This window comes from Macrotis lagotis, chromosome X (genome assembly GCF_037893015.1).
Source record: "Macrotis lagotis isolate mMagLag1 chromosome X, bilby.v1.9.chrom.fasta, whole genome shotgun sequence".
NCBI classification, from domain to species: Eukaryota; Metazoa; Chordata; class Mammalia; order Peramelemorphia; family Peramelidae; genus Macrotis; species Macrotis lagotis.
Genome location: NC_133666.1, coordinates 691,619,090 through 691,637,501, shown reverse-complemented (window position 1 = coordinate 691,637,501; position 18,412 = coordinate 691,619,090). Strand labels below are relative to the sequence as shown.

General features: G+C 51.3%; 1 protein-coding gene across 1 annotated transcript; it reads left to right on the top strand.

Moving 5' to 3' along the window:
- Positions 1 to 352: 352 nt before the first annotated feature.
- On the top strand, positions 353 to 18,373 carry RNF215 (ring finger protein 215). Its single transcript, XM_074202259.1, is given in 13 exon segments — positions 353 to 493; positions 1,188 to 1,332; positions 2,873 to 3,080; positions 10,767 to 11,088; positions 11,090 to 11,197; positions 12,708 to 12,836; positions 13,014 to 13,085; positions 13,196 to 13,281; positions 13,550 to 13,709; positions 16,295 to 16,414; positions 16,496 to 16,633; positions 17,555 to 17,657; positions 17,834 to 18,373. Coding segments are annotated over 13 exon segments (1,755 nt in total). The 3' UTR covers positions 17,857 to 18,373.
- The last annotated feature ends 39 nt before the right edge of the window (positions 18,374 to 18,412 follow it).

The following is an 18,412-nucleotide window of genomic DNA, read 5'->3' as shown; positions in this document are numbered from 1 at the left end:
CGCCCTCTCCATTTTCATAGTAATGAGCATTGACATAGTACAGGAAGGTTTGGGGAACACTTTACCTTCTGTATCTGGGGTCCCATTTCACAGGTGAGGAAACCAAGAGAGGCAGAGGCTAAACACGCAACCGCTAAGTATAGGATTCGATTAGGTAGCATTAGAATTTGGAGCTTCCAGATTTCAAGTCCAGCATTCTATGATCTATGAACCCGAGGCCCAGATTGGGGAAGGATCACCCCTAAGGGACTCAGAGTATTGTCGGAGTCCAGTCCCTGGTCTGGGGCATCATGGAGAAATGCTAGAGAATTAAGGAAGATCCAGTGTACGGCAGAGGAAAGGACCTTCCTCTATGAGGCTGAGATATGGACCCCTCTGCCCCGGGCAGAATCCAAAGCCGAGCATCCTCTGGGCCGCAGCTGTCCCCTCCCCACATCAGGTGGTCAGAGTCTGGACACTTCCCCAGCCTCAGAAAGCCCAGGACTCAAAGGTGGTACAGGGACTCAGCCCCACTTTTAGGGATGGGGAGACAGAAGACTACCGTTCCATGCAACACTCTGCAGCAAAGGAACATGGGACTGGCTCAATGGAAAATAGGGGTTTGAATCTCCCAGGTCTGTTCTGAGATCCTACCAGACCTGACATCCCTTGTTCTAAAAGCTCTCCCAGCTCTGACATTCTCTGTTCTAAGGTCCCTCATTGCTCAGACACTTTCAGTTCCAAATTATTTAACATGCCCTATTCTCTGCCTAGGGTTAAGCTAGAACCAGTTTAAAGGTTCTGGAAGGTCAATTGTAGAATGAGCAAAGGTTACAAATCTGGGCTTGCTGCCTTGTTTTGCTGATTGTCTAAACTCAAGCAAGTTGATAATGCCAATTTATTTTAAAAGTGGATTCTGGGGCAGCTAGGTAGCACAATGGATAGAGCACTGACCTTGGAGTCAGGAGTACCAGGGTTCAAATCTGGCCTTGGACACTTAATCATTACCTAGCTGTGTGGCCTTGGGCAAGCCACTTAACCCCATTGCTTTACAAAAAACTTTAAAAAAAAAAAAGGTGATTATAAAAAACCTTCCCCAATGTCCTCTTGTTCTGTTTCTCATCCCCCTGTTCATATCTCCCAGCCCCCAATTCCATATCTTCCATCCCTGTTCCTGTCTCCCATCCCCCCATTCCATGTCTCCACAGTGTATTCTTTGTCTGCCATCTGTGGCCAAAGCCCCCAGCCCCACCCCAGGCCCTCCCGAGGCCCCATTCAACCCTGCTCTCCCAGGAGCCCTTGCCTCATTCCCGCTGGCCTCTCATTGTCCCCTCTGCACCTGCCAGGGCCCAGGTGGGGGATCAGAGCCCAAAGCCCCGACGACTGGCTGTGCCAGCCATATCTGCTTTCAGGGCACAATAGGGAGAAATTGAGCAGTCCTCCCCCCCACCCGCCTCCCATCCTGTGGGGCCCTAAATCCCCTGGGCCCCCCTTGGTTCCTAGCCCCCTCCAGGCTGAGCTCAGCTCATTCCGTCCCTGCCCTTCCCTTCATATCATCTTCTCAGTCTAATCCCCAGGCTCTTTCTCACCCGTCTCCAGTTGTCTCTAGGGAAGTCAAATCCCTTTTAGAATGAAGTGTCCCAGTTATGGGAAAACTGAGGGGGGAGGCAGGAAGAAGGGGGTAAGGGAAGGGGGACGGCCCGGCCCAGCAGGTGTTCTTGTGGGGAGAGCTCAGGGCCAGGATCAGACTCTGGCTCCCACAAAGGTCGGATCTCAAGGCTCCCAGGTCCTGCCTCTATCTGCTTCACCCTGTGTCCCCCAACCTACCTACTCTGGGATTCTAGGCTATACCTCTGACTCAGAACCCAGAGACCTGGATTCAAGGCCTGGATAGTTCTGCGACTTACCAGTTCTGAGGCCCCTGTGGACCTCAGCTTTCTCAACTCTAAAATAAGGCTGATAGTCCCAGCCACTTCCTAACTCAGAAGCAGATTGGGAAAAGAGGGGATGAGGAATGCCCTCAGATCAGACCCCCAGTGGTGCCCAACCTGAGACAGAAATGGGTTGTTGTGTGTGTGGGTATCGTTTCAGTCATGTCTGATCCTTTGTGACCTTATTTGGGGGCTTTCTTGGCAAAGATCCGAGAGGGGGTTGTCATCTCCTTCGGCAGCTCATTATACAGATGAGGAAGCTGAGGCAAAGAGGGTGAAGTGACTTGTCCAGGGTGTAGATTGGAAATGAGGCCTTCCTGACTCCAGGTCTCTATCCACTGCACCACCCAGCTTTCTCCCATTGGGAGAGAGACCCAGTAAACATTGCTTATCTCTATCCCAACCCTAGAACATGGATGAGTTGACTGTCCCATCCTTGATGGCGCAATAGATAAAGCACAGCCATTTACCATCTGGGTGACTCTGGGCAAATCAGTTAACCTGTGCCAGCCTCAGTTTTCTCATCTGTAGGGATAAGGTGGTGCAGTGCATAGAAATCTGGGCCTAAAGGAAGGAAGATTCAGCTTCCTGAGTTCAAATATAGCCTCAGACATTTACTATTTGAGTGACCCTAGGCAAGTCAATTCAGTTTGCCTCAGTTTCCTTATCTGTAAAATGAGTTGGAGAAGGAACTGGTGAACCACTCTAGGATCTTTGCCAAGAAAACCAAATGGAGTTGCAGAGAGTCAGATACGCCCAAATGATGGAATAACAACAAAAACAAAATGGAGATAATATCAGCTGCCTCCCATGGTCATTGTGAAGATCAAATGAGATATCACTAAGGTGCTTCTCACAGTCCCTGTGCCCTATCAAGGCTAGCTAGTATCATGATCACGCCTTGATTTCTATCTGTGACCCTGGTCATTGACCCAGACCATTGACCCCTTTCTCCTCCCTAGCTTTAGGACTTGGGGATCCCCAGGCCATCCCCATGTGTCTTACACATTTGACTGAGGCACTCACGACATTAGGCAGGCTGGTGGTTCAGTGGGAAGGGTCCCACCATGACCACTACTGGTTCACTGTAGGACCCTGGACAAATCACTTTTCCCCAGGCCCAGTTTTTCAGACCAGCTCTCCATTTATGCTCCTGTCATTGCTGATGAGGTGAGTTGGGTCTCAGGACTTCAGAGCTGGACAGCACCTCAGAGTTAGCTCAGCATCCTTGGGCATCTCATCTTGAGGGGTTCAGGCGGAATGAATTTCTCTCAGGACCCTGGACTCACAGGGTTGGGGGTAGGAGCAGGAAGGTTCAAGGGCAGGGTTTAACCTCCTGCTCCCCAAACAAACAGGGCAGATTCCTTGGGTCTGCCCCTCCCTGCCAGGGCTTAATCTAATCTCTTTCATGCCCAGCAAATTCCTTCCCAGAGGCCTCTGGGGGCAATTAACCTGAGCCGGAAAAAGCCCAACATCTGAGAACTTGGGTGGTCTTGGGATGTGGTCATTCGCCACTCCCCACTCCATCCCCCCCACCCCAGCCCCCTTCCCTCTATACATAGGCAGGAGGAAGGAACCAACCCAGCTGAGCCCAACCCAGCACAGGATTACCAAGAAGGCCTGGGAAAGCATTGAGCTAGAAAGGTCCCTAGAAACCATGGGGTCCCACCCCCTCATTTTAAAGAGTAGGAACCCAGGAAGATTGAGTGGCTTGTGTCGAGAATCACAGAACTAGTAGGTGGTAGGATTCAAATTCAGATCTGCCTCAAATTCGGTGGGTTTAGTCATGGCACCCTCTGGTGGTCACAACGGGTTTCACACATTCTGTGATTCCAAATGGTTTGGAAAGAGTTGGAGAAGAAACCTGAGGAAAGGGGGAGCCCAGCTCTTTGGAGAATGGATGGGACCCGGAGCCAGAAAGTTTCACTTCTGCCTTCGTGATCTGCCTGCTGTGGGACCTTGAAGAAGTCACTTAACTTTCCTCAGACTCAGTTTTTTTCTGGAAATAATGATGCCTGGAGTACATATGTGAGCACATATGTTCTCTGCTCTAAGGCCCCTCCCAGCTCTACTCTGGCACTATTGGGAAGTGAAAGAGATGATGGGTTTGTTTGAGCGTTTGAGGCTGAAAAATGAGTGTCCAGCAACTGAAAGGGGGGGAAGTGGAAAGGAAAAAGGGGGGGAAGAGAAAGGAAGGAAGGAAGACCAGAGGGAAGGAAGTAGGGAGGAAGGAAGGGAGAAGAAAGAAAAGAAAGAGGAAGGAAGGAGGAAGAAAGGGGAAGAAAAGGAAGGAGGAAAAAGGAAGGGGAAAGAAAGGAAAGAAAGAGAAGGAAAGGAAGAAAAGAAGGAAGAAGGAAGGAAGGAGAAAGGAAAGGAGAAAAGAAGAAGGATGAAAAAGGAGAAAGGAAGGGAGAAGAAAGGAAGGAAGGAAGAAGGTAGGAAGAAAGGAGGGAGGGAAGAAGGAAGAAAAGAAGGAAGGAGGAAGGAAAGAAGAAGAGAAAAAGGAAGGAAGGAGAAAGGAAGGGAAAGAAAGGAAAGAGGAAGGAAGGAAGAAGAAAAGGAAAGAAGAAAGGAGGAAGGAAAGACAAAGGGAGGAAGGAAGGGAAAGAGGGAGGAAGGATGGGAGGGAGGAAGGGAGGAAGGAAAGAAAAGGAAAGGAAAGAGGGAGGGAGAGAAGAAAAAAAAGAACATTGACTTTAGAGCCATACTCACTCTATTAAGTCTTGCTCTGTCCCCTACACCCTAGGTGACCTTGGGCCTATGTTTCAGCTTCTTCCTAGGTAAATTGAAGGAATCAGATCCCATGTCAGAATGGTATAGGAGGAAGGGAAGTAACTTTGTAGTTAGAGGACCCAAGCTCCAACCTGATTCAGCTGCCTGTGTGGCCTTGGTCAGGTCTCTCAACCCCACTGGTTCAGTCCCTCCTCAACATAGGTGGCCCCAGGGTCCCTCCAGCTCTAAATTCAAGATATTCAATTTCAAAAACCATTGTTAAAGTTCTTTCTGTGCCTCTTTCCCATCATCATGGGGGGTGGGGGCCCAGGGTTTAGAGTAGTGTCTACTATGAGACATTGGCAGTTTTGCTGAGTTCCCTTTTTGGCTTTCCTACTAATCTTTATGACAAGTAAAATGAATCTGGGAATCTAGGCAGTGGATGCAGATCAATAAAAATAAAAGGCTCAGGAAAATCCCAGGAGCTCCTGTCAGTGTGCAGGCTATTGGGGGGGGGGGGTTGCCGGAGGAGACACTAAGTCCTGGAAAGATGCCATCTGGACCCAGGGAAGCTCAAAGTCTAGGAGGGGAATAAGACACAAACACAGATAATCAGAATGCCAACAGGACATGATCAGAGCATCCAAGAAGGGCAAAGGGCTGTGTGAGCTGGAAGGCCGAGAATGAGGGGAGATACTATTGAGGAGGGGGTGATATATGGATTCCCGGGAGCTCCTCTGTGACACATCTCAGAAGGCACCAGATCCACTCTGAGTCAAGCTTGAAGAACACTCATATGTTGTCGATGGAACTGTGAGACCGTACAGCCATTTAGAAAGAAATTTGGAATTGTGTAATGAAAGCAACTAAAATGCCCATAATCCTTTGAATCAGAGACTCCATTAATAGGAGGGGAAATGAGAGAGAGAAGGGTACCTCAAGGAAGGTCCAGAGGCAAAAGGGCCCAGGGATCCCATACAAGATCAAGCATGGGAGCCTCAGTGCTAGGATGAAGAATCTGGAGGTAATAGGGAACCACTGTCGATTTTTGAGGGAGGGATGATATAATCTGATACTCTAACTTCCAAATTAGTCCCTTAATACAAATCTTGACAGTAGTAAGAACCTTCTTCTAAGTTCTGTGGAAAGGTCAAAAGAGGAATGAAAGATCTCCTGGTCTCCCTGACTTCCTTCATATGACTTTGTACATAGTTGGACTAACCATCAGACTGTAAGCTTTTTGAGTAGATGGTTTTTTTCCCCTATCTTAGTATCACCAGAGTTTAGAATAGAAACTGACATGCTAATGAATGCCTGCTTATAAAAATAACCAAAAAATGTTGAGTCAGTGTTGGAGGAGGTGTGGAATGATACACTCATACATTGTCGATGGAACTGTGAAAACAGTACAGCCATTTTAGAAAGAAATTTGGAATTGTGTAACTAAAGCAACTAAAGTGCCCATAATCCTTTGAATCAGAGACTCCATTACCAGGAGTATTGCCCCAAGGAAGAAGTCCTCATATACTCCAAAAAACTGATCACAGCACATTTTATGATATTCAAGAACTGGAAACAAAGCGGATGTCCCATGATTGGGGTTGGTAAAACAAATTGTGGTATATGAATGTAAGATTCACATGGGGATAATTAGCCTATGATAAAATTGCTTCATAGTCTAGAACTTAGACAAGTCCAGTATGCTTTTGGGGCTGTAGCTTCTCTATAAAGTTAGAGGCAGTATGATTTTAAGACCCTCCCCCTAGTTCTGACATCTCCTGTTCTCAGGCCCCTCTCAGCTTTGACATCCCCTGTTCTCAAGACCCTCCAGTCCTAACATTGTCCCAGAAAATCTGAGTCTCAAATGCAGCAGAAGGGAGAAGAATCAGTCATTATATTAAATGCCTACTATGCGCCAGCCACTGACAAGTGCCTGGATAATAATAAAGATGACAATAATACTAGCTCTCATTTAGGCATTCCTAATCTCCTATCTAATTGGATTCTCACACCATCCAGCTGGGGGCAGCAGCAATATTATCTCCATGTTTATGTGATTGACATGAAAAGCTGTTCTGTTACGGGCAATGATGAACAGGATGTTCTCAGTTAAAAAAAAACTTCCAGGAGCAGGTGCCATGGGAAATGTACTGGATACAAAGGAGCAACAATGCCGCAGGATGATCAGCTGGGAATGAACTACCTTTTCTCAACTATACTCTGACCCAAGAGAACTCTGAAGAACTTATGGTAAAGAATACTATTCATCCTAAAGACAGAGCTGATGAGGTCTGAATACAGATTGAACCAGGAGTGGCTAAGTGGCGCAGTGGATAGAGCACCAGCCCTGGAGTCAGGAGTACCTCAGTTCAAATCCAGCCTCAGACACTTAATGATTACCTAGCTGTGTGGCCTTGGACAAGCCACTTAACCCCATTGCCTTGCAAAAACTGGGAAAAAAAATACAGATTGAAGCTTGTCTTTTTTTTTTTCACTTTATTTTTCTTGAGGTTGCTCTTTTCTGGGGGAGGGGTTATATTTATTTTTTCAACATGTCTATTGTGATGTTTCTCATGACTATACATTTTTAGCCTTTATCAAGTAATTTTCTTTCTCAATGAGGGTGGGGTGGAGGAAGGGAGAGAATTGGAAACTCCAGTGAATTTGGATGTCTATGTTGAAACTTGTTTTTGCATGTAACTAAGGGGAAACTAGAATAAAATAAAGAAAATATTATCTCCATCTTGCTCTAAGGCAGAATTTGAACTCTGAGTCTTCCAACTTCAAGTCTGGTGCTATCTCCATTATCCCAGCTGGGTGGCACCTAGATTTGAATCCTTCCTTGAATCCTTCCTTGCTGTGAGAGCCTGGACAAGTCACTTCGCCCTCTGAGTCTCAGTTTCCTCATCTGTAAAATCAAGGGATTAGGCAGCTGGTCTAGCTGTACCACTATGACCCTCTGAGCAGAGAGGCAGGCAACGCTTCCCAGAATCTTGGTCTGGGCCTTCAGGAGGGGCTAACTCACAGATACACACATCTGAGTAACTATATGATACTGTGATGGGCTGGTGTGTGGGGTGTGGGATGAGAGCAGGATAAAGAGGAGACCATTGCTTTCTTAGGCTTCTACTGTGCCTTGGTCATCTCTCATACCTCCACTTCTCTCTTTCCCTCTCTTCTTTTTCTCAGTTCTCTCTTTCTGTTTCTCTGTCTTTCTGTCTCTCTCTCTCTTTCCCTTCCTCCCTCCCTCCCTCTTCCCCCTCTCTTTGTCTCTGTCTCTCTGTGTCTCTCTCCCATCCCAACCACTCTCTGAATTTCTGGGTCTCTCTCTCTCACTATGACTGTCTCTGTCTCTCTATGTGTCTCTCTGTCTCTATCTCTGGTTCTCTGTGTGTGTGCACCTCTCTCTTTCTGTCTCTCTCTCCTTTGTCTCCCTCCCATCTCCATCTCCCTTCTCTTCATATCTCCTTCCTTGCCTCTCCCCTCTCTCTTCTTCATGTTTCTCCTCTTCCTCTTTTTCCTGCTATCTCTACATCTGTTCTCCTGACTCCGCTGTCCCTGCCTCCTCATTTTTTCTGTCTCTGTCCTCTCTTTCTCTCTCTCTAGCATGTTTCTTTCTTGCTGTCTTCTCTGTCTCTCTTACTGTCCTTCCTTCTCTCCCTGTCTTTCCCTCTTTCCCCATTCCTCTTTCTGTCTCTCCACCTCTGGCTGCCCCCTCCTTTGTTCCCTCTGTGTCTATACCTACCCCCTAGGTCTCTCGGCCTTCCCTGGATCTCTTACATTCTCTAGATCTCTCCATCTCTCTCCCCTTGCTCCAGTTGACTTTCCTTCCATCTGACTTTTCCATTGCTATCTCTGTGTTCCCACATCCTTCCCTCTTCTACCTATGTCTAGCTCCTCATTTTCCTTTGCTCTGGTTCTGACTCTGTCTACCTTTGCTCTCTCTTTGCCTATCTTCCCCTTCCCCTCCCCTATATCTCCCCCATCTTCTTCTCAGTATCTGCTTCACTCCAGGTAGCCATAGGCAAGTCCTGTCACCTAGCTGAGCCTCAGTTTACTCATGTGCAAAATAGACAGCAACAATTGTAGTATCTTCCTCACAGAGTTGTACAATTCAATTAACAACCATTTGTTCAATTCCTACTTCTTCATCGGGGCTGTGATGGTGCTGAAGATACGGAGGCCAAAGTGGACAGTGAAAAAGGCTCTAAGTTCTGGAATCAGAGGATCTGAGTTCAAATGGTGCCTGCCTCTGATGTGTGATTTTAAACGAGTCACTTAACCTCACTGGACCTCAGTTTCCTTCTCTGTAAAACAAAGTTGAATTAGATTTTGAGGCCATTTGGGACTTCAGAGCCATGATCCCAAGAAATCATGCCTGCCCTTAAGATGCTTACAGGGCTGGACCTATTTCATCTTCATTTCACCATAGGCCCATTGGCAACCTAACTTCATATTCCTCTTCAGGAGAATGTAAACTCCCTGAGGGCAGGGATTTGTTTCATTTTTGTCTTGATCACCTTATTGCCTAACACACTGTTGCTATTCAGTCATGTTGACTCTCTGTGACCCCATTTGGCATTTTTCTTGGCAAAGACACTGGAGTAGTTTGCTTTTTCCTTCTCTGGCTCACTTGACAGATGAGGAAACTGAGGCAAATACAGTGAAGTGATTTGTTAGGGTCACACAACTAGTAAGTATCTAAGGTTAGATTCAAACTCATGAAGATGAATTTTTCTGACTCTAGGCCCAGTATTCTATCTAGCTTACCATCTAGTTTCCTTGCCTAGTACATAGTGGGAGCTTAATATTTGTGACTCTCTCTCTCTCTCTCTCTCTCTCTCTCTCTCTCTCTCTCTCTCTCTCCTTTTCTCCCTCCATCCCTCCTCCCCCCTGTATCTATAGCCACTCAGCAGAATGTAAGCTCCTGAAGGGCAGGGATTTCATTTTTGTCTTGGTAATTCTGTTGTCTAGCACATGATGGGAGCTTAATATTTGTTTGTGTCCTGCTTATACTTCTCTCTGCAACTAATTAGTAGAATGGAAGCCTCTTGAGGGCAGGGATTGGTTTTCTTTATTTTTCTTCATACTCCCAGAGCCCAGCACAAGAGCCCACAGTAGGCCTAAATAAATTCAGATTGTTGGCCTTTGAGCTAAACTTTGAAGAAAACCAGGGAAATGGGAAATGAGAAAAAGAGGGCTCTGCAGACCCTGGCACCCTCTATCAATCTGCTATGATTAATCAGGCTTGTAGGGCCTTGCCAGCAGGAGTCAGCTGGATGCCCTACTAGGTAAGTCTGCTTTCCCCCAGGCCTAGTCTTCCTGCCCTGCCCCTCCAGGACACTGGCATTTCCACATTAATCGCCTTGGCAGTCTCCTAGACTCTTCACTCTCATAACCAGTTCATTACCAAGCCCTTCCTCAAGCCCCCTCCTCTCTGGTGCCAGTCCTCATTTGCTTTCCACCTGAACTTTGGCCAGTTTGTCTATCAGTATTCTGTCCTCGCTCCCTTCACCTCATTGCCAAAATCTTTCTTTTGTGCAGAGCTGGTCCTATCTCTCCTTAGCTCAGAAAACTTTCAGTGGCTCCCTACTGCCCTATGAGTAAAGTTTAGACTCCCCTGCCTGGCATTTGGGGCCTTTTGCAATCACATTGGTCCCACCTCAGTCTCAGTAAACACTGAATAAATTCTTACTAACACCTCTTCCCTCTCCACGCACTCACCAGCCCAGTCAAACAGGCCTACTCTCCTTCCCCCAAATATGCCACACATCCTCCCTCCCAAGTCTATGCCTTTACTCACGGTGCTCCCTAGATCTGGAATGTCTTCCCCTCCCTCTCTTGCCCTGGTGAAGTCCTGCCCATTTCTACAAGTGTAATTTAGATGCCACTGGTTCTAGGAAGCCTTTCCTGCCAGTCTCTGGGTCTGCTTGGCTGGATCCCCCGCCCCCTTTTCAGTCTTCCTCTCCGAACCCTCCCTTTCCTGTTCTCGTTTCTCTCTCTCTCTCTCTCTCTCTCTCTCTCTCTCTCTCTCTCTCTCTCTCTCTCTCTCTCTCTCCCCCCCCCCCCATTTCTTTCTCTCCCTCTGTCTCTCTCTTTCCTTCTCCTGCTCCCTCCTCTGTGGCCCCCATCTGTCGCCCGTAGGCTCTCCGCATCCCCGCCTCCGGAGCAGGGGTTCCCCGCCCCGGCCGGCCCCCGGCCCCCCGCCCGCCCCCCAGCCCCGGCCGCCGGCAGAGGGCGGCCCCGGGCCGGCTGCTTGCGTCGCTGTCCGGCCGCCAGGCCGCTGCGGATCTGGGCCCCCTCCCGGGCCGCCCCGCGCCCATGGCCGGCCCCCGCGCTCCCTTGGCCCGGGCCGCCCCCGCCGCCCCCACTGCTGCTGCTGCTGGCCGCGCTGCTGCCCCTGGGCCTGGGCCTGGGCCCGGGCGGCCCGGGCTGCGGGGCGCGGGTGGACGTGCGGCTGCGGCGGCCCCCAGGCCAGCTACACCCTCCAGGGCGCCCTGCTGGGCGGGCCCCCGCGCGGGGCGCCGCCGCCCGGACCCGGGCCCGGACCGGGGCTGCAGGGCCGGCTGGTGCTGGTGAGTCAGCCCCCGGGGCCGCGGGGCGGGGGCGGGGGTGGTGCCCCCCAAGCCGGGCCCCGGAGCGGCGACGCCCCCACCCCAAGGCCGGCGAGCCGGGCTTGCCCCTGCCCGCTCCGAGCTCAGCGCTCCCAGGGGTCCCCCCTGGCAGCTCCGGGTCCCCAGTCCCAAGGAGCCATGAGCTCACCGGACCAGTTCCCCCAGTCCGAGCCAGAGCTGACTGAACCCCGACCCATGACCCCTCCCTGGGACAGGGGAAGCTGTCCACCCCCATCTGCCCCAAGAGCCTCTAAGCAGGGCCCAGGGAGCAGCACCCTCCCCCCAAGTCCCTCTCTACCCCAAACCCAGGGAGCCCAGGCTTCCCCCTCCCGTTCTGGGCCCAGCTCTCCCAAGAGTGACCCGCCCTAGCCAGGGACCCCTCAACTCTGGGCCCCCAACCCCATTTCTCAAGCCGCAAGCCCAAAGGTCTGTGACTTCCCGGACTGGTTCTCCCAGCTGGAACCAGAGCTAACTGAAGGCCAACCAGCGGCCATCAAGATGAGGCCAGCTGGGGGGGCCCGACTCCACCAGGACCTAGTTCCAGGTTGGCTTGGGACCCTCTCTCCTAAGCCCCGGGGCTCCCAGATCTTTCTCAGCCGCTCCCTCCCTCCCAAGCTTTGCCCGGGAACCTTCACCCAAGCCCGGACAAAGAAGAGATCCGGGCCACCTCAGCCAAATAGCCCCCCCCCCCCCGAGGTCCCAAGACTCCAGCCTGGGACTGAGGCTTCAACTTGAGACCCCAGCCACTCTGCCTGGAGCCGGAACCCAGCCTGGCCCTCCAACACGGCACCCCTAAACCCTGCCAGCATCCCGGCCCCACGGTTAGGAGAGACCCCCGTAAATGTCATCCACTGTAACTCCATCAGCCTCTTTTACAGATCAGAAAACCAAGGCCCCAGGGGGCAGGGACCCAGGCCTCGTGTTCAGTTACTGCTTCCTGTCCCTGGCCTCGGACAGCCCTGTCCTAACTGAGGCACTGACCCTGGATTATGCCTCTCTACCCAACCGCCCCACCCAGGACTTCAAGGCTCAGTCCAGGCCCCAGATGTGACCTTCAGATCTCTGCCCCAGACCCCGACTTGAGCCTGCTCTCAGTTCCAGGACCCTCCTCCCTGGGCCTCCAACCCTAGACACACCAGATCTGGGTCCTGAAGACCTCTCGGAGGGCAAATGCTGACTCTGGTGCCTGCAAACCTGGGTTCAAATTCTCCCTTTGCTCCTTCTGAGCACGTGAGGCTGTGTTGGAGGAATGAGGCCTTAAAGGCCCCTTCCTGGCCTAAATATATGAGGTTTTGGACTTGAGGCTTTGAAACTAGTACCTCCCACCCCACCCCAGCTCCAGGTGAAGACTCCAGACAGAAATAGGCCATCCAGCCCCCAGATCTCCACCCCCACCCCAGCCTGACCCAAGCCTGGCTCAGCCCTAGCCCTCTCCTACCTCTCACCCCCTCACAGTCCTCCATGGCCCTAGGTGGGGGATGAGGAGCCCCAGCTTCAGGCCGGCGATGACTGGATTGGCGTGGTCCCAGTGGGTAAGGAGCAGGTGGAGGCCCAGGGAGCCAGCCCCGAGGAATCCTTCACCTCCGCTGTGGCCAACAAGGTGACGTGGCTGGAAGGCTAGGGGGGCTTGGGAGGATGACCCCAAGGGAGAATGGACTACTGTTCTCAGGGGGGCTTTCCCAGAGGAGATGGGCCTCAGGGCTGAAAGAGGCTCCAGTCCCCAGAGTCCCAGGGACAACAAGTGTCCGACACCTCTGTCCTCCCCACCCACCCCCAGATGAAGCGAGCACTGGTCCTGGGAGCCTCCGCCCTGCTCATCCTAGCCCTGAACCAGAATGCAGTCCGAGAGGTAGGCAGGCTCTGGGTGGGCCGGGCCAGGCCAAGCCAGGGCATGGGGAGGGCTACCTGGGGAGTGCCCCGGTCCACACCCTGATCCCTCTGTTCCTGCTCACCGAGAAGCTGGATGTATCCCAAGTCCTTTCCAAGCCAATCATCGTGGTCCAGATGTCTGACAACGTCACTAAACTCCTGAGCGCCTTGCTTGGGTGAGTTGAGAACTGGGAGCCAGAGCTGGGACAGGAGAGGCTGTAGTCCCAACATGCAGCCTTGCCTGGCTGTCTCAGAGTTTTTCTCTTGAGACCTTAGTCTCCTCCTCTGTAAAATGGGTGCAGGGAGAGGAGAGGGGGCTGGTTGTTCTATAAACAAAGGGAATGGTTGCTCTGTAGAGAGCTCTTTGGGGATAGTCCTGGTAGGCCTGCAGGACCCCAGGATAGGGTGTGAACACTGATCCTGTTTGTGACTTTTCCTTGTCAGCGGCCTACAAGCCACAGCCAAGATCACCTCTCAGGCCATGCTGCTGGAAAATGTGGGTTTGACGCTGACCCTGTGGTCCACCTGTGGCCTGTCTCGGGGTGGCCTCTATGGGGAGTGGCAGGGCGTGATCTGCCCTGGAGAAAGTGGCTCCAGGGTTCAGGTATGTGGGGGTCTCTGGGGCCAGGTACCTGCTCTGAGAAGACTCCCCTTTGCTACTACAAAGCACTCTGGGTCCCCCTCCCTAGGCACTTGCTGCCATGTTATCTGTTAAAGATAACCATAGTTTGTGTCTTAGCTACTCTTCTAACCTTATAAATTTGAAGCAATTCTCTGTATATTTTAGAAATGAGATCTTTATCAGAACTCCTGGTGTAAAGATTGTTTCTCCTCTTTCTGCATTCCTACTAATTTTGGCTGCATTGATTTGATTTGTGCAAAACATTTTTAATATAGTCAAAATTAACCATTTTGTAATTTATAATGTCCTCTAATTCTTGTTTGGTCATCAATCTCTCTCCTTTCCATAGATCCCTCAGATAGATTTAGTCTGTTATTTGGTCTATGTTATCTAAATCCTGTACCCCTTTTGACCCTATTTTAGTATAAGGTGTAAGATGTGGATCTCTGCCTAATATTTTTTTTAGGTTTTTTTTTTTGCAAGGCAAATGTGGTTAAGTGACTCACTCAAGGCCACACAGGTAGTTATGAAGTGTCTGAGGTCGGATTTGAACTCAGGTCCTCCTGACTCCAGGGCCAGTGCTCTATCCACTGCGCCACCTAGCCGCCCCTCCCTTCTCTTTCTTAACCAGTACCAGGCAGTTTTGATGCTGCCACTTTATGTCTAGTAGAGCTAGACCACCTTCCTTTACCTTTTTTTCACCAGTTTCCTTGCTATTCTTGCCCTTTTGTGGCTCCAGATGAATTTTGTTCCCATTTTTTCTAGCTCAGTATAATAGTTAACTGGTAGTTTGATACGGCACTGAATAAGTAATTTAATTTGGGTAGAATTGTCATTTTGATTATATTATTAACTTCTCTTCTAAACTGGAAGCTCCCTGAGGGAAGGGACTATGTCTCATAGAAACTTGATACCATCCCTGAGCACAGGCCCTGCTAGACACAGTGGGGGTATAAATGGACATATGAATGGATGGGTGGATAGATGGATGGACATTCAGATATGGGTGGGTGGGCAGATTGGATGGATGGACGGATGGACAGACGGTAGATAGACAGATGCATGGATGCCAGGAATAGTCCCTGCCTCCAGAAGCTTATACTTTAAGGGGGGAAGGGGCTATAGACTGCCATAGCTGTATATAACTAACGCCAAAGGTTACTGGGTGAAGAATCAGAGGAGGGCAGCAGTGTGACAGGCTAGCTATGTGACCCTGGACAAGATACTTGAACCACTCAGTCTCAGTTTCCCCATCTCTAAAATGATCATTCCATCACCTACCTCTTGAGCCAACCACATTACAAAGGTGATTGTGAACATTTTTTTAAATGTGCCTTTTCAGAATGTGGCCTAGTCTGATTATTCCAGCTGGGCATCAAGGATGGCTTCTTGAATACAGTCCTTCCCTCTGGGGGACAGTAAGCCTGGTTCCCTAGGATGGAGTGAACAGGAAAAGGACCAAAGGGGGAAGATGACCAGAAAGGTAGACTGGAGCCAGCCTTGGGGAGGGAGGAAGGAGGAAAACAACCTTGGTCATCTAAAGAGTTTAGTCATTGATAAATGCTTGTTGCAAGAATGGGTCCCTTGGGGGGGGCAGCTGCGTGCACAGTGGATAGAGCACCAGCCCTGGAGTCAGGAGGACCTGAGTTCAAATCCAGCCTCAGACACTTAATACTAGCTGTGTGGCCTTGGGCAAGCTGCTTAACCCTATTTGCCTTGCAAAAACCTTAGAAAAAAGGGTCCCTAGGGGGGACCTAGGAGTCCCATGGGCATGGATCCCTAGGGAGGCTTTGGAGCAAGGGGGAATGACTGGGGAGTTAAAGCAATCACATTAGATGGAAGCTGCAGTCAAGGAGACTTGTTAGGTTTCTATCACAGTTGTGCTCTAGGAGAGAGGGTTGCGAAGCAGAACGAGTTTGAAAAGCCCAGGGGAGACAGCCAGGGTCCTCCAGGACCTTTCCAGCCTGTGAGCTTGGAGAGCATGGCCAGGCAGCAAGACATTTGGCTGAGATCTCTTGTGACAACCAAGGACTTCCCTTCTGGGGTCTCTGGTCAGTTGTGGGGCACAGCAGGCAGGCATTAGGGGCCCAGTGACCTTTCCTAGGGCCAGCTTCAGGCTCCTCTTGGGATATGTCATTGCTGGGGAGGAAGAGCCAAGTTCAAATCCAGCCTCAGATACTTCCTAGTTGTGTGCCCTGGGCAAGAGGTTGTGTCGGACTGGTTTTGTGTAACTGCCTTATCAGGATGGGGTGGGTGGCTGTGTACTTAGATTGGGATCCCAAAATCGAGGGCAACAGTCAAAATAAAATGAGGCTAGGGAAAAATATTTAGGGAGACTAAAATGTTTTCTAAGACCCTTCTCAGCTCTGATATTCCCTGTTCTAAGACCCTTCCCTGCTCTGACACCCCATTCTAAGATGCTTCCCTGCTCCGACACCCCCTGTTCTAAGGCCCCTCCAGCTCTGGTTCAGATGCTCAGGGGCTCAGACTGGCAGAGGCTGATGAACAGCTGCCTGGTTCCCTGGGTGCAGGGCTGAGCTTCCTGACCCCCACGTTCTTCCCCCTAGAAGTACCTGCAGCAGCTCTGGAACACCATCCTATTGGTGGCCTTACTCCTCTGCATGGGCCTTATCATCCAGGCCCGGCGGCGGCAGGCCCAGCATGGCACAGCAGAGCCTGACCCTCAGGTGAGAGCTCCCCCTCCTCCTCCCCTGCTCTCCCCCCGCCCCATTTCTCCCCCCCCAATACTGAGCACCTCCTCCCCACAGCTGGACCTCAAACAACACATCCTACAGACACTCTCAGCCCTAAAAACCCGGCGCTACCACCCAGGCCGCCAGCCCCAGCCCAACATGCCCGACATTCAGACCTGTGCCATCTGCCTGGACCAGTTCCACAGAAATCAGGTGAGGGTTCTTGAGCCAGAGGGCAGAGTCCCAAAAGTCTTGGTGCATCAGAAAACATTTCTGGCTCACACATGCCCACCCACCCCCGCTGCTCACTTCCTAGGCCTCAGTTTCCTCCTCTGTGATATGGGGTTAGCAACCCTGCAGACAACAACCTCACTTTTTTTTTAAGGTTTTTGCTAGACAATGGGGTTAAGTGGCTTGCCCAAGACCACACAGCTAGGTCATTATGAAGTGTCTGAGGTCGGGTTTGAACCCAGGTCCTCCTGACTCCAGGGCTGGTGCTTTATCCACTGCGCCACCTAGATGCCCCTAGCCTCACTCTCATGAGGATCTGATGAGCTAATGGGAAGGGCGAAGTTTAAATAAACTATGATGCTCCCCTCTGTTGAGGCCTGGAGGAAGTAAGACTTGAGTTCAAATCCAGCCTCAGATACTTCCTAGTTGTGTGCCCTGGGCAAGTCCACAAATGTCTGCAACCTCCCAGGGTCGAGGCATTTGTGAAGCACTAGCCATGGTGCCTAGTGCACTGTAGGGGTTCTAGAAATGCTGTTATCATGTCACAATGTCCCTGGCATATGGTAGGTGCCATATAAATGCATATCAAGAGTTTCAGAATGGGCCTACACACAGTAGGTGCTCTATAATGTTGCACATCATCCTCTCTCAAATGCTGCTGCACACAGTAGGTGCTCTTTAAGTGCTGTTGTATTCTCAGACTGTCTCTGGTACACAGTCGGTGCTCTATCAATGCATCAGAGTCTCAGAATGTCAGAGCTAGGAGGAGCCTTAGGACTTTGAAGACCGCCAGCTCCTAGGTCTAGCTCCAGGTGTCCCAAGGCTGAGGGAGAGCCAGGGACTTGGCTTTTCCCCTCAATGGCCCCAGCGCTTCACCTCCCTCCCTCTCCCCCTCCTGTCCAGTGTCTAAGGGTCCTTCCATGTCTGCATGAATTTCACCGGGAATGCATCGACCCCTGGCTGCTCCTCCAACAGACCTGCCCCCTCTGCAAACACAACATCCTAGGTAACTGCTACCCCCCCTGGGTGCCCACCCCCAGGGGCACAGCCTACCACTGCCAATCCTGGCCTTCCAAGGAAATGTCATGGAGAAGGGGGAGGTGGCAGGTGGGTGTGGGAGGGGGACCCCGGCCATTCACTCCTGCCTCGGTCCCGACATCTGCTCTCCCCTGGTCCCAACAGGGAGCTCTTGGGCAGAGAGCTAGCCCCAGCCCAGCCTTAGGGCACCTGAGAACTACACCTTAGAAGCACCCTGGGCCTCTGGGCCACGTGGCGGTCTCCAGAACACTGTGTCTCGCTCATCCAGAAGAAATTCTCTCACCTGGAAGGCGGACCCTCCCTGCCACTTCCATCCAAGAGCAGAATGCCCACCCTGCATCTCCCCTCCCCATGGGAGGGAGGCCTTTGGGCTGAGCCCACGACCAAAGATGGTGTGTGCCGGGGGGGTCCCCTGGGCCTCGGTCCCTACCTCAGTGGGGGCTGGGCTGCCAGAGCCTCCTTTGGGTGAGGTCAGCCTGTTGAGGGAGGCCATCCAGGCAAGAGACTAGATCATCGGTGACCGCTGGGGAGCGGCCCCTTGGGGCTTTCATACTAATTTATTAAGGTTAATCATGGCTGGAAGGGGCCAGAGGGGAGGGCCTGGCCCGCAGGGCACATTTCTGTATATGTATGATATTAAATCAGACCCTTGCAGCCACTGTCCCGTGTTTCCATCCAGGGTGCCCAGGAGCCCGCTGGCACTGGGCCAGCCTCCCTCCAGAT